Source organism: Panthera uncia (assembly GCF_023721935.1).
Source record: "Panthera uncia isolate 11264 chromosome B2 unlocalized genomic scaffold, Puncia_PCG_1.0 HiC_scaffold_24, whole genome shotgun sequence".
NCBI lineage: Eukaryota > Metazoa > Chordata > Mammalia > Carnivora > Felidae > Panthera > Panthera uncia.
Genome location: NW_026057580.1, coordinates 68,088,587 through 68,101,332, shown reverse-complemented (window position 1 = coordinate 68,101,332; position 12,746 = coordinate 68,088,587). Strand labels below are relative to the sequence as shown.

General features: G+C 37.8%; 1 protein-coding gene across 2 annotated transcripts in view; it reads left to right on the top strand.

The window, feature by feature from the left end:
• The window catches only part of AK9 (adenylate kinase 9), a 132,396-nt gene that overhangs the window by 5,452 nt on the left and 114,198 nt on the right, over positions 1 to 12,746 (top strand). For both annotated transcript variants that reach the window (XM_049654152.1, XM_049654151.1), the window contains exons 2-5: positions 5,304 to 5,431; positions 6,719 to 6,782; positions 9,053 to 9,105; positions 9,205 to 9,301. In XM_049654152.1, the coding sequence (XP_049510109.1) occupies positions 5,315 to 5,431; positions 6,719 to 6,782; positions 9,053 to 9,105; positions 9,205 to 9,301 (331 nt within the window). In that variant the 5' untranslated portion in view covers positions 5,304 to 5,314. The remainder of the gene's footprint in view (positions 1 to 5,303; positions 5,432 to 6,718; positions 6,783 to 9,052; positions 9,106 to 9,204; positions 9,302 to 12,746) is intronic.

The window sequence follows — 12,746 nt, the reverse complement described above, 5'->3', positions numbered from 1 at the left end:
AGGATAATCCCATTTCCACAGTGTGTATTTCCCCAGTTAATGGTTGTAGGTTCCCTTGGAGAAGGAAGAATTGGGGAATCCCTATTGTAAATAATTGTTACGGTGTTGTAGGGTCTATTCTTGAGGACTCCTTGCCTCCCCTTGAATAAATGGGCTCTGGAGCTAAGAACTAGGCAAGGATCATGATTTTCCACTGTGGTTGCTGACATTAGCCTTTGATTCACTTGCCCTTTGTCATTTTTAGAAAAGTAAGTTAATGAACATTTTCGTTCACTGCTCATCCATTTCACCCCCTAGAAATTCCATGGTTTATTAACCATTGCCATAGATTTCTGTGGATCTTGCTTGTTGCCATTCTGGACTTCCTGCCCATTGTAGTAATTACACCTACTTTGTTTCTGATGGTTAAGTGCTGCCATCTGGCCTCCGCTCTTCAAGACCCTGTCATCCCCACTGAAACATGGAACCCCAGTATCGTAGCAGCCTTTCCCCTACCTTCAGTCCTGGCCTACAAAGAACAGCCACCACTGAGCTTATTAAGGATACTAGTGCCCCCTTACTAGTTCATTCCTTATAGCCTTAATGAGGGGAGTGTCCTCTGGCCATCCCAACAAGCAGAGTTGGCTTATGAGTTCTCTAGCCTCATATGTGAAATCCATTTAACATGTCACCTCCTCGAGCCTTTGACACACTACTCTATATTCTACCAAGGCAGTGCCAGCATTTCCACCACATTTACTACAGGCTGTTGTTCTTTTCCAAGCTTCAAGGAACCTTACCAGCAGTGTATCAGGACCCACCCCAGGTGTCCTAGTCAGGATGTTAACACCTTGAGTCATGGGAGAGAGCCCACGTATCAATAAACTCTCATCTAGTCTCCATTCCCCCACTCAGCACCCTCAAGATCCTTTTGTAGGTATGTTCTCCTGATTCCTGTTGGTACGTCATAGCCAGGCCCTCCAATTCTTTAGGTGCACAATACCTTTCTTCCTGTACCAGTGCCTCCACAGCCAGGCTGGGCTGATGCTTGACCCCAGTTACTGGTCTAAAAGCTATGAGGAAGTTGAAGCAGATCTTGTGGAGGGCAAGCATTGTTTTCTGAAGTGTCTGCCTCAGGTGATGCAAGGAGAGGCTGCTATCCTTCCAGAGATGAGGAAGGAGCTACTTCTGTCAGTGCAAGGCATTCCAGGTGCTACTGAGTGTTAGATGGAAAAGGGAAGAAGCCTGAGTTCTTTTTGCCGCCACAATAAAGAATTACAGGGGGGCGCCTGGGTGGCGCAGTCGGTTAAGCGTCCGACTTCAGCCAAGTCACGATCTCGCGGTCCGTGAGTTCGAGCCCCGCGTCAGGCTCTGGGCTGATGGCTCGGAGCCTGGAGCCTGTTTCCGATTCTGTGTCTCCCTCTCTCTCTGCCCCTCCCCCGTTCATGCTCTGTCTCTCTCTGTCCCAAAAAAAAAAAAAAAAAAAGAATTACAGGACAGCAAAGGGAAAGTAAAGCAGAGCAAAGTTTTACTCAAGTACACTCCAAGGGAGGAGCGGGCCAGTCAAGAGAGACAAAGGCCCCAGAAACCCCAGGGTGTAGGCTTATATCAGTTTTTTTTTTTTTTGAGTGGGTCCTAAGGTAGCAACATTTGGGTAACAGGCCTGGATTATATAATAATTAGCCAACTGAACATACCCTTTCCCAAGATGTATTCAAAATGCCTGCACTAGGTAGAAAACAACAACATTATTTCTATTCTAGAGGCATACACCAAATAAGGACAACAGGGTGCTGTCTGCACAAGTGCAACAAGCACAACAAACTCAATTCTTCCTCTGCTGGGATGTTGTGACCTTAGATGGGTGGAATGGGGTGGTCCCCAGGCGGTTCTCCATTGGGCATCTCCATCAGGACGTCTAAGGACCATCCTCCTATCACTCACTCATGCCTAGCTTCCTGCCTCACACACATAAATCTTAGGGTTCGAAGTACTCAGATATCCACCTAAATGTCCCCACCCCAGGCCTTAGGGCCCTGGTTTTAGTGTACTTAAAAGAGACTCTTTAATAAATGCACCACCTCTATAAAAGGTTTAGATGCATTTTCTCCTCTATAATTAGATTTTATAGTAGCATTACTTGTTTTTTTGGTACTAAAAAAAGCTTGAAATTTTAGTTCTTTTGTCATGAGGTTTTCTTCTCAATCTTTTTAGTATACTGGTAATAATTCTTATTATGTCTTTTTTTTCATAATGACACTATAAAATAATATTGGTATATTAAGTCCATTTGAATAGTCTTAAATTCCACAGAGAAATATAATCATATCCCTTTACCTGGAAGCATATAGCCCCCATAATCCACTTTTTATTGTTTCATGAACAGCATTTCAGACCACTGGTTCCATTTTTGAACTCTGCTCATTAAAGTCATTTCATAAGATTTTGTCATTTTTCCGTAAAGAGTTTGTATACGTTTTATAATATTTAATCCTGGTTACTTTATTATTTTGCTGCAAAAATAAGTCTTTTTTATCTTCAGTTACATTTTCTAGCAAGTCGTGGTGTATAATGGTGTATAGAAATGCAACTGGGGGCACCTGGATGGCTCAGTTGGTTGAGCATCCAGCTTTGGCTCAGGTCATGATCTAGCGGTTCATGAGTTCAAGCCCCGCTTTGGGCTCACTGCTGTCGGTGCAGAGCCCACTTTTAATACTCTGTCCATCTCTCTCTTTGCCCCTCCCCTACTCACGCTCTCTCAAAAATTAAAAAATAAATATTAAAAAAAGGGAAATGCAACTGAATTTTGTATAATTTTGAATCCAGCAAATTGGGTTATCAGGCTAATTCTCAAAATTTATCTGTGATATGTTTGTTTCTCATGTAGACAATCATATCAACTGGGAATAATTACAGTTTTCTTTCTTTTGTCTTGTTATTACCTGAAAAGAACATTTTTTTAAAGTTTTCTAATTTGTATTTTGAGAGAGACAGAGACAGTGCAGGTGGGAGAGGGGCAAAGAGAGAGAATCCCAAACAGGCTCCACACTATCAATCAAGCACAGAGCCCAACGTGGGGCTCGAACCCACGAAACCACGAGATTATGATCATGACCTGAGCTGAAACCAAGAGTCAGATTCTTAACCAACCCAGGCACCCCTGAAAAGAACATTTTTAATATGTAATCATTAAATATGTTTGTCTTTTGTTAATACCTTTTATCAGATTAAAGAAATTCCCCTCTTTTCCTAGTTGCTAAGAGATTTTTATTAATCATTAAAGGGTGTTGAATTGTGTTACACTTTTTCTACATCTATTAAGATGATCGTGGAGTTTTTCTCTTTTGTTTTAATATGATAAATTAATTTCTCAACAACCTTGAGTTCCTGGGGAAAGCCCAACTTGGTCATGATGTTATTACCTTGTTCATATATTGCTGGATTCAGTTAGCTAATGTTTTGATTAGGATTTTTAAAATCTTGTTCATGAATGAAATTGGTACATAATTTTGCTTTCTCACACTCTCTCTGGTTTAGGTAAAGGTTATATGAGATACGTAAACTGATGTAACAAGACTCCACTTTATCTTTTGTCCGAAAGAGTATCTGGAAGCTTGTACGTCCGGAGTTCTTCAAAAAACCATCTGGTTTCTTTTATTTTTTCCCCAAAGACACAATTTATTTTCAAATGAAAGAAGCCAAGGAGACTTTGGCTACCCCATCCCCTTCCTGAGCAAAAACTGACAGAACAGAGGTGGCTCTCCACCTCCTCATAAAGTCTTTGGTCAAAATAAACTATGAAATTGGGGCCCAGGGCCTCTGTAAAGACCCTGGCAGGGCAGAGGCCTCCCTAAGAGAAACACACTAAGCCCCACCTTCTGGTCCTGCCACCCACTTTCCTCCAATTATACTTTTTGTGGGAAGATTTTTAGTTACTGACTCTGTTTCCTTATGGTTATCCACTTAGGTTTCTTCTTTTTTTTCTTGAGAAGTTGATTTTTCTAGGAATTTATCAATTCTTAGAAATAATATCAGTTTATTTGGGATAACCTTGTTTGTGGTATCCTCGCATTATCTATATTATATCTGCAGCATTGTTATTCTGTAGTCCATTTAAAGTACACTGCATCAGACATAAATCACATATCCTTCTCAAGGAATCAGGGAACTTTTTAAAAAGCTACCATGCACTTGGGGTGCCTGGGTGGCTTAGTCGGTTAAGCGTCCGACTTTGGTTCAGGTCATGATCTCACGGTTCATGGGTTCAAGCCCCGCATCGGGCTCTGTGCTGACAGCTCAGAGCCTGGAGCCTGCTTTGGATTCTGTATCTCCCTCTTTCTCTGCCCCTCTCCTGCTCATGTTCTCTCTGTCTCTCAAAAATAAATAAACATTAAAAAAAAAAACAACTACCATGCACTAGGCCACGAGGCAAGCCTCAACAAATTTCAAAAAGTTGAAAAATTGAAATCAGAGAACATACTCTGATTAACGAAAGTTAGAAATAACAACAAAAATAGACAAATCTGTTTTAAGATATAAGAAACCATACTTCTAAAAACCTAATGTCTAATATTGTTTAATTGTGCCATCTGTTTTCTTTACTTGAACAATTTTGACAGAAGTTTTCTATTTTTACGTTTTTTCAAAATACCGCTGTTTAGCTTTGGTGACCCTCTCTCTATATGTTTGTTTTCTATTTTATTAACTTCTAAAATATATTTTTCTATTTTTCCTGGGTTTTTTCCCCCTAACATCTTAAAAGTGGTGAGCTTATTTCATGTACTTTTCAGACTTTCTTTGGCTCTAATGTATTTAATGCTTCTAAATACTTTAGCTACATCTTATAAATATTGTTATATATATGTTCTTTTTTTTTCAGTTCTACATATTGGATTTGGATTTCTGTTAGACCCATTAGTAGTCCCTACACATGTACACACACACACACACACACGTGTGTGTGTGTGTAACTGCATAACATATATGTGTATAGCATATGTAATTTGATCTTTAATTGAATACACACAAATATGTGTATGTTTGCATGTATGTATTTTTCCCTTAATTTAATCTCTCTGAAACATTTTGTTTTAGCTGTCTTGTATAATGTATAACTAGATTTTGGTTTTTGTCTCAAACTAAGCTTATTACTGTTTTAATAGATGAGTTTAACTTTTTTGTCAGTATGGGAAAAATCCTTGTGTTTAGTGGTGTGGAATGGCTTTGGGGCTAAGTAAATTCTCAGGATATTCTCATTTTCCCTAACCTGCCTGCCTTTTCCAACTGAATTAGTCACTAAAAATCTCATTTTTTTCTTATTGTAGTATTTTATATTATGAATTCTGAAGAGAATACAGAAGAGTATCCTTTTGCAGATATATTTAATGAAGATGAAGCTGAATATAACTTTTTGCTGTCTAAACCTGTTTGCTTTGTTATATTTGGGAAACCAGTAAGTTATCTCTTGTAACTTATTATTTAATATTTTTTTATTTTAAAAATCATAATATTATGTTACCATACAAGAATGAAAACTACATAGTATGATGACTTCTTTCAGTGTTAGACTTTAGTTGTATGACTTAAAAACTAATATAATATTGGTGGTAATTTCATAGCTTTCTCTTCTCTTCTGCACTTATAATTGGAAAGGAACTGACATTGTACTTATCTTTGTTTTTATATTATGAAGAAATTAATTAATCAAAACATTGCACCATGAAAATTGTTAGTAGTCTGTGATCCAGGTTATTTTAGACACAATTGACATATAAAATTTTCTGTTTAATTTGTTGTGAGACTCTCTGAGTATTTGAAGGCAAGACACTATGGAGTCAAACGGGGAGCCTCTCCCATTAATATCTGAAGCTACTGAGAGGCAATGTGCCTCACCTTTACTCAAAGTGCATTAGCAGACCTATATATTATCTTTCCACAAAATAAAAAGAAACCAGAACTGGCTGTCATAAGATAGCCTGCCTTTCTAGGCATTTCTAGTAAGGACCTCTAGATGAGAGGTATTTTTAGCCATTGAGCTAGTTGGTAGTTACCATTAGAGAAACTGAGCTGGTTAATTAAAGAGGCCCCCCAGAATAGCAGAGACTGAAGGCTGAATCCCATCCTTGATTTAATTTTATGTAGACCCTGGGACAGGTACCAAGAAATAGTTCCAGTAATTTTCATTATGTTTCTTAACATATAATAGAGTTTTAAGAGTCAACAGTAAGAGCAGTCAGGTACAAATGTTACTTCATTAAAGTGATCTTTTCTCTTTAAAAGATGACACTTTTCAAAGATGTCCATTAAGAAGGAATTTTTTGCTCTTGGAAGTTACTAAATGGAAGTCTGTCAAAACATTCATAGTTATAAACTTTAGAAAGGAAATAAAGTGACGGGTTTCAGTAGAATCATGATATGTATTCAAAATTACAAAATTTGATAATCAAAAGAGGACAGTACCTGTAATGCCATAATGGTACAGCTTCCTGGTTTCAGGGATATTTTCTTAATTTAAAAATGTTATTTAAATCATTTCATAAAATGTGGCAAATGTGACTCTTATAGAGAAAAATTATGCTATAAATATCTAAGGTCTGCTGTTCATTTTTTTTGTCGACAAAAAATTTACTTGATAATATTCATGTATTGTAACCATGAATATAATCTTTTAAATGTGAATATCTGTTTCTCTGGCAAATGAGTGTTCTTTTGGGTTTTAAATAACATCTTTCTTTTTTAGGGGGTTGGGAAGACAACCTTAGCCCGTCAGATAACACAAGCATGGAAATGTATTCGTGTAGAAGGTAAATTTTACCTCCCCCCCCAATATTTTATTATAAAACTTTCAAATATGCATAAAAATGTAAAGAATTGTACTATCTAGATTCTGTTATTAACATTTTGCCATAATTGCTTTATCACACGTCACTATAAACCCAGTGAATATCATTTTCATAATATCATCTTCATAATCTTCATAGCATCAGACATATTTTGCCTTTCTGTTAGTCCTAGTTTTGTTCATAGACTTTAGGATGGTTTATGAAATGTCTTTGACTCCATTCTTCTGCCTCCAATTCTCTAATTTTCTCATTTAGACCTGCTGGGGACATGTGTGTCTTAAGTGTCTCCCTATGGAAGATGGGAAGAGAAGGAACGCTCACAGCTGCTCTTGGGAGCATGTTTCAAGACTTAATATTTTTGATGATAAATTTTATTTTTTATTTTGTTTTGCATTCTTTGCAGTATATAAAATGAGGACTGACATCTTTATATAAAATATTCTTTTAATCAATACAGCTGTATATGTCCTAATAGAAAAATAAGCAGAAGGGGGCACCTGGGTGGCTCAGTCGGTTAAGCGGCCGACTTCGGCTCAGGTCATGATCTCGTGGTCCGTGCGTTCGAGTCCCGCGTCAGGCTCTGTGCTGACAGCTCAGAGCCTGGAGCCTGTTTCGGATTCTGTGTCTCCCTCTCTCTGACCCTCCCCTGTTCATGCTCTGTCTCTCCCTGTCTCAAAAATAAATAAAACGTTTAAAAAAAATTGAAAAACAGTTTAAAAAAAAGAAAAATAAGCAGAAGAATGAATAGCAATTCATAAAAGTAGAAATAGGGGCACCTGGATGGCATGCTGGTTAAGCGTCCAACTCTTGATTTCAGCTCAGGTCATGATCTCACAATTCGTGGGATAAAGCCCTTCTTTGGGCTTCATGCTGACAGCATGGAGCCTGCTTAGGATTTTCTCTCTCTCCCTCTTTCTCTGCCTCTCCCCATACTCATGCTCTCTCTCTCTCAAAATAAACTTTTTTTTAAGTAGAAATAAAAATAGACAAATATATGAAAAAAGAGTTTAACTCCATTTTTATTCAAAGAAATGCTAATTAAAATAATACTGATTCATATTCGCCTATGAAACTGACAAGGAATCTTTAAAGTTCCTATAATCATTTTTGGCAAGAATGGTATGAAATGAGGATTCCATGTGCTGTTAATGAAATTGCAATCTGGCACAGCACAATCCATTGATTACTAGCAGCTGGGAACATAATTTCTGAGTCCTTCCCTAGGTCATGCCCCTGTCATTTCTGTCCCAAGATGTCTTCCACAAGGGATGGAATATTTCCTCTTAAAAAGGAAACAAATCATTGGAATTCTAACCTCAGGCCCCCTTTTTCTAATCAGTGCTTATCTATTTACATTTCTTGATGGCATTCTTTCCTTTCATATAATCAGAGTGCAAAATTAATGGGTTCTAGATATAACTCTGTGGTTATAAAATTATCTGGACTATTACGATGAGCACTGGGTGTTGTAGGTAAATGATGAATCACTGAATTCTACTGAAACCAGTATTGCACTGAATGGTAACTAAACAGAGTTTAAACAAAAACTTAAAAAGAAAAAAAGAAAACATAAAATAAAGGGTTTGACATAAAAAAAGGAACTGGACTAATAATACTAGTGTATTCTTTTGAGTAACACTTTATAATTCCAAATCACTGTCATATACACAATGTTATTTCATCCTCATATTCTCTTGCATATGATACAGGGCATAAGCATGCAAAGCCCAAAGTATTTAAGAAGTTAGCTTCCTCAAGATCCTTTAGCTATCCGGGGGCAGAGACAAGTTCTCTGTGGAATACTTTCTGCTGCCTCATGCTTTGGATAGGCTTAAATGACATAATGTATGTAAATGTGTTTTGTAAACTCTTAAAGTGATATACAAATATTTAACTAATCTTTAATTAACAAAATTAATCTTTGTTACCAGTTATAAAAGACACAAATATGGGGTGCCTGGATGGCTCAGTTGGTTAAGTGTCCAACTCTTGGTTTCAGTTGGGGTCATGATCTCAGAGTTCGTGAGTTGGAGGCTGGCGTGGACAGCAGGGAGCCTCCTTGGGATTCTCTCTCTCTCTCTCTCTCTCTCTCTCTCTCTCTCTCTTCTTCTCCCCCACTCATGTACATGTTCTCTCTCAAAATAAATAAACTTAAAAATAAACACAAATGTGTTTCTTAATTTGGCAATTCTAATATCAGTTTGTGCTAACATTTTGAATTCATATTTTAGCTTTACCAATTTTGGAAGAACAGATTGCCAGTGAAACTGAATCAGGAGTTATGGTAAATCTAAGTTTCAAAGTTATTAGAATTTTTGTTTAAAAAAGCTCTGTATCACAAATATATTATATTCTAATGTGTGGTATCTGTGCATGTTCTTAGTTGCAATCAATGCTGCTCAGTGGTCAAAGCATTCCAGATGAACTTGTCATGAAGCTAATGTTGGAGAAGCTCAACTCCCTGGAAGTTTCTCACTTTGGTATGTTTATTTTTATAAATTGGTGGCTATCAAAGCAGCCTTAAAATTCATGCTTTATCTGAGGCACGCATAAGTTCTGGAGTTGCTCTTTCCTTTGCCCTCTTGCAGGAATCCCAGAGCCTGAGTTCAGTTAAGCGGTTTAGATACTTTTCTTTGCTTGTTTACTTCATTATTCAGATTCAATTCAATTATTCAATATTCTTCAGATTCTACCCTTGTAACGTAAATAAATAGATAAGTTTAAATTGTTCAATCTTCTGCGAGCATCGTGTTATCCAGCAAAAGCATCGACACTCTGCTGTGGTACTTCTCACGGTGGTGACAGCCTCTGCTGACTGCTTTCCCATTCATTCAGTTTTATTACTAAGTCCTGTCTATGGCTAGGCTTCTCTGCATTAACCCATACTTACAAGGCAGGAGTGGGAACTAGAATGGCAACAGCTTAGCCTCTGGCTCCAGATATTGGCAGGCTTCAGTCTGTTTATCCAGTCTACCCTCTCACTCTGGACCCAAGAAGTCTCTCTACATTGCAGGGGTTTGGGGCCTAATTTCTCAAGACAAAGACTACCGAAGCTCAGAATGACTAAACAGAAAAGAACAAATCCTGTGACATTTGCAAAAGAAGGAAGAAGAATAAAGATTTGCTGGGAAGAAAATCAGCTACCTGAAATAGATGTATTGAATGAAAGAGGAAAAACTTAGAAAGCTGCGTTATAGAGAAGACATGGTGACTATTAAAATAGAGGGATAAAAATAAAATGCAGTAAAGTAAAAACCATGATTACAGAAGCAAATCAATAATGGAAGTAGCAAAAGCAACTTGTCACTGCAAACTATGTATCATTCGTATCTATAGGTAGAAAGATTTCTCTACATATAGATGATGTATGGAATGAACAATATCTATCCATCCATTCATAGATATATATATATATCTAGTATATATATTGTATATATACTTACACTCTATCAGTCTTTCTGTTGTTCAGTGATAAAGAGGATGAACTTGGGAAAAACACCCAGAATGTGGGAGGTTAAATGAGTAAAAAGGTAAAAAGGACAATGACAGAATTCTAACACAGGTCAATAAGTGACCTTAAATAGCATAATGATTGAAACTGACACATGCATACAGATAGGTAGGAAAATATCTTTTTTGTTTACACTTCATCACACCTTCTTGAAAAATTTAGAGTATTTTACATGGTCAACACAAAGATGGTATAAATTTATAAATATTGGCAAAAAGAGAAAGAAAAAAATGAAAAAATAAACCTACTCAGCTATGCCATTTATGATGGTTATAACCTTTTTAACCTCTTATGGAAAATGTCGAACAAAAGTAAAGAGATTATATAAAATTCCCCCCATGTATCCATCACTCAGCTTCAATGATAACTCTCATCTAATCTTGTTTTATGTAAACTCCTACCCACATTTGTCCCAAACCTACTTTATTTTGAAACTAATTCATATCATATCAGTTCATCTTTAAATGCTTTAGTATATATCTCAGAAAGTTAAGGACTATTTTAAACCTAGTTTCACATTACCATACCTAAAAAATTAATAGTAAATTACCTACTAATCACTCTGTGATTTCATTATTTGCCTTGTGTATTTTTTTTTCTAGCTGATTTTTGAGTTTTGTTTTTTTTTTATTTTTGTTTTGTTGTGTTTTGTTTTTGGAAGCAGGATCCAACCAAGTTTCACGCATTGCAATTGATTGGTATGTCTCAAATCCCTTTTAATGTATAAATGCCCTCTACCTCTATCACCTTGTGTTTTCTTTTTTGAAAAAGCTAGTTATATGTGTTTGCATTGCAATTGATTGGTATGTCTCAAATCCCTTTTAATGTATAAATGCCCTCTACCTCTATCACCTTGTGTTTTCTTTTTTGAAAAAGCTAGTTATATGTGTTTAATAAGAGTTTCCTACATTCTGGATTTTGCTGACTGCATCCCCTCGTAGCATTTAATGTATTCCTCTTTCCCCTAGACATGCTGTGCACTGGTGTGTGTCCTGGGAGCTGGCAGTATAAGTGATTTCTTGAATCTGAGGGCCACACTCTCAGCATGTAATTGCATGCCTGTGATCTAGGCATGCACAACTGGGCTCATGTAAAGGCTGTAGTGGGGGCAGGACCTAGAGTCTCTTCTGCCCGGACTCCCCTCACCTATTGTGTAACGTCCCCAGAGGAATTTCTGTGCAACCTTGCACTCTACTAAATGCAGTTTAAAAGTCTCTGCTCAGCAAGAATTCTTTCTGATGTCTAGTCCTACCCAACAGCCTGGTAGAAACAAAAATTGAAACAAAATTGGAAGTGAAGAGCTTTCAAAACAGGGATATTAACTCTGGCCAGGGTCTAGGTGAGGCTGGGTAATTGATGACTCTAAAATCCCTAAAGACAGATAGATGTGCACTGCTGGGAACACTGCCCAGTAGAGTATTGCCAGATTGAATCTTATTTTTTTTTCTATACCAGAGCCTTTTATACTTGGAACTTTTATAGCTATTTAGAAGGAACTTACACAATCTATAATTATAATCCTTTCATTCACAACCTGTCATGCTGTGTTGGCCTTGGGCCAAAATCAGTTTCCTTGAACTACATCCTCACCCAAGAGAAAAAGGTAGAGCCAATGCCTGGGCATCCTAAGAAGTCCCTTTCTGCTCCGTGTTTCTGGACTCCAGAAAACTCGTTTTCTCCAGTAAGTGATAGACAGCCCTAATCTGGGCATTCCCTGCCCCAGGTGTATCACATAGTAGATTGTCTTCGAAGTCATTGGTCACAAGTGTATCCGCTCATATCAGGCTGGCATGATATCAGGTATATATTAGGGCTGGATGGACATAAGTTACCTGATGTCTCTGAATCTTGCGTCACTTCAGTCTGAAAGCAGTAGCATGCCATCTTCAGTTTTGCAGAAGTGGGAATTCATTCTACTGAACCAGGAAGTGAGGACAAAGTGATGGCATGGGCCAGTCAGTTTCCCCTGGGCAGCCATATGGACAGTATTTCAGCTTTTCCTTGGTGGGGGTGATGCAGGCTGAGCACTAGACTGCAGAGTGTCTATTCTGCCCATGATAGTACATCAGAGCCTTGCAGCAAGGAGTGGTGTGAGGTCTTTCATTCCTCCATCTTCAGCATTGAGGGTAAGGGCTTGGTAACGGTGTCAAGGAGATATGGGACACGGAGGGGAAGTCCTCATCTATGCTTCCATCTCCACACATGTCTCTGGGGTTAGAGAGGTTGGCAGTGGGGTTGGCAGCTCTGGTCCATCTATCAGGAAGTATCCTCATGATGTCTTTCCAGAATTGGGTCTAGAGAACTAAGCCCTTCCACTCTCCCACATCTCTTCCATAGATACATTCCTAGGGTCTGGATATTATGATACTGGATACGTCTCAATGGGTAAAGCCCTAGAACTCATCACTCAGAAA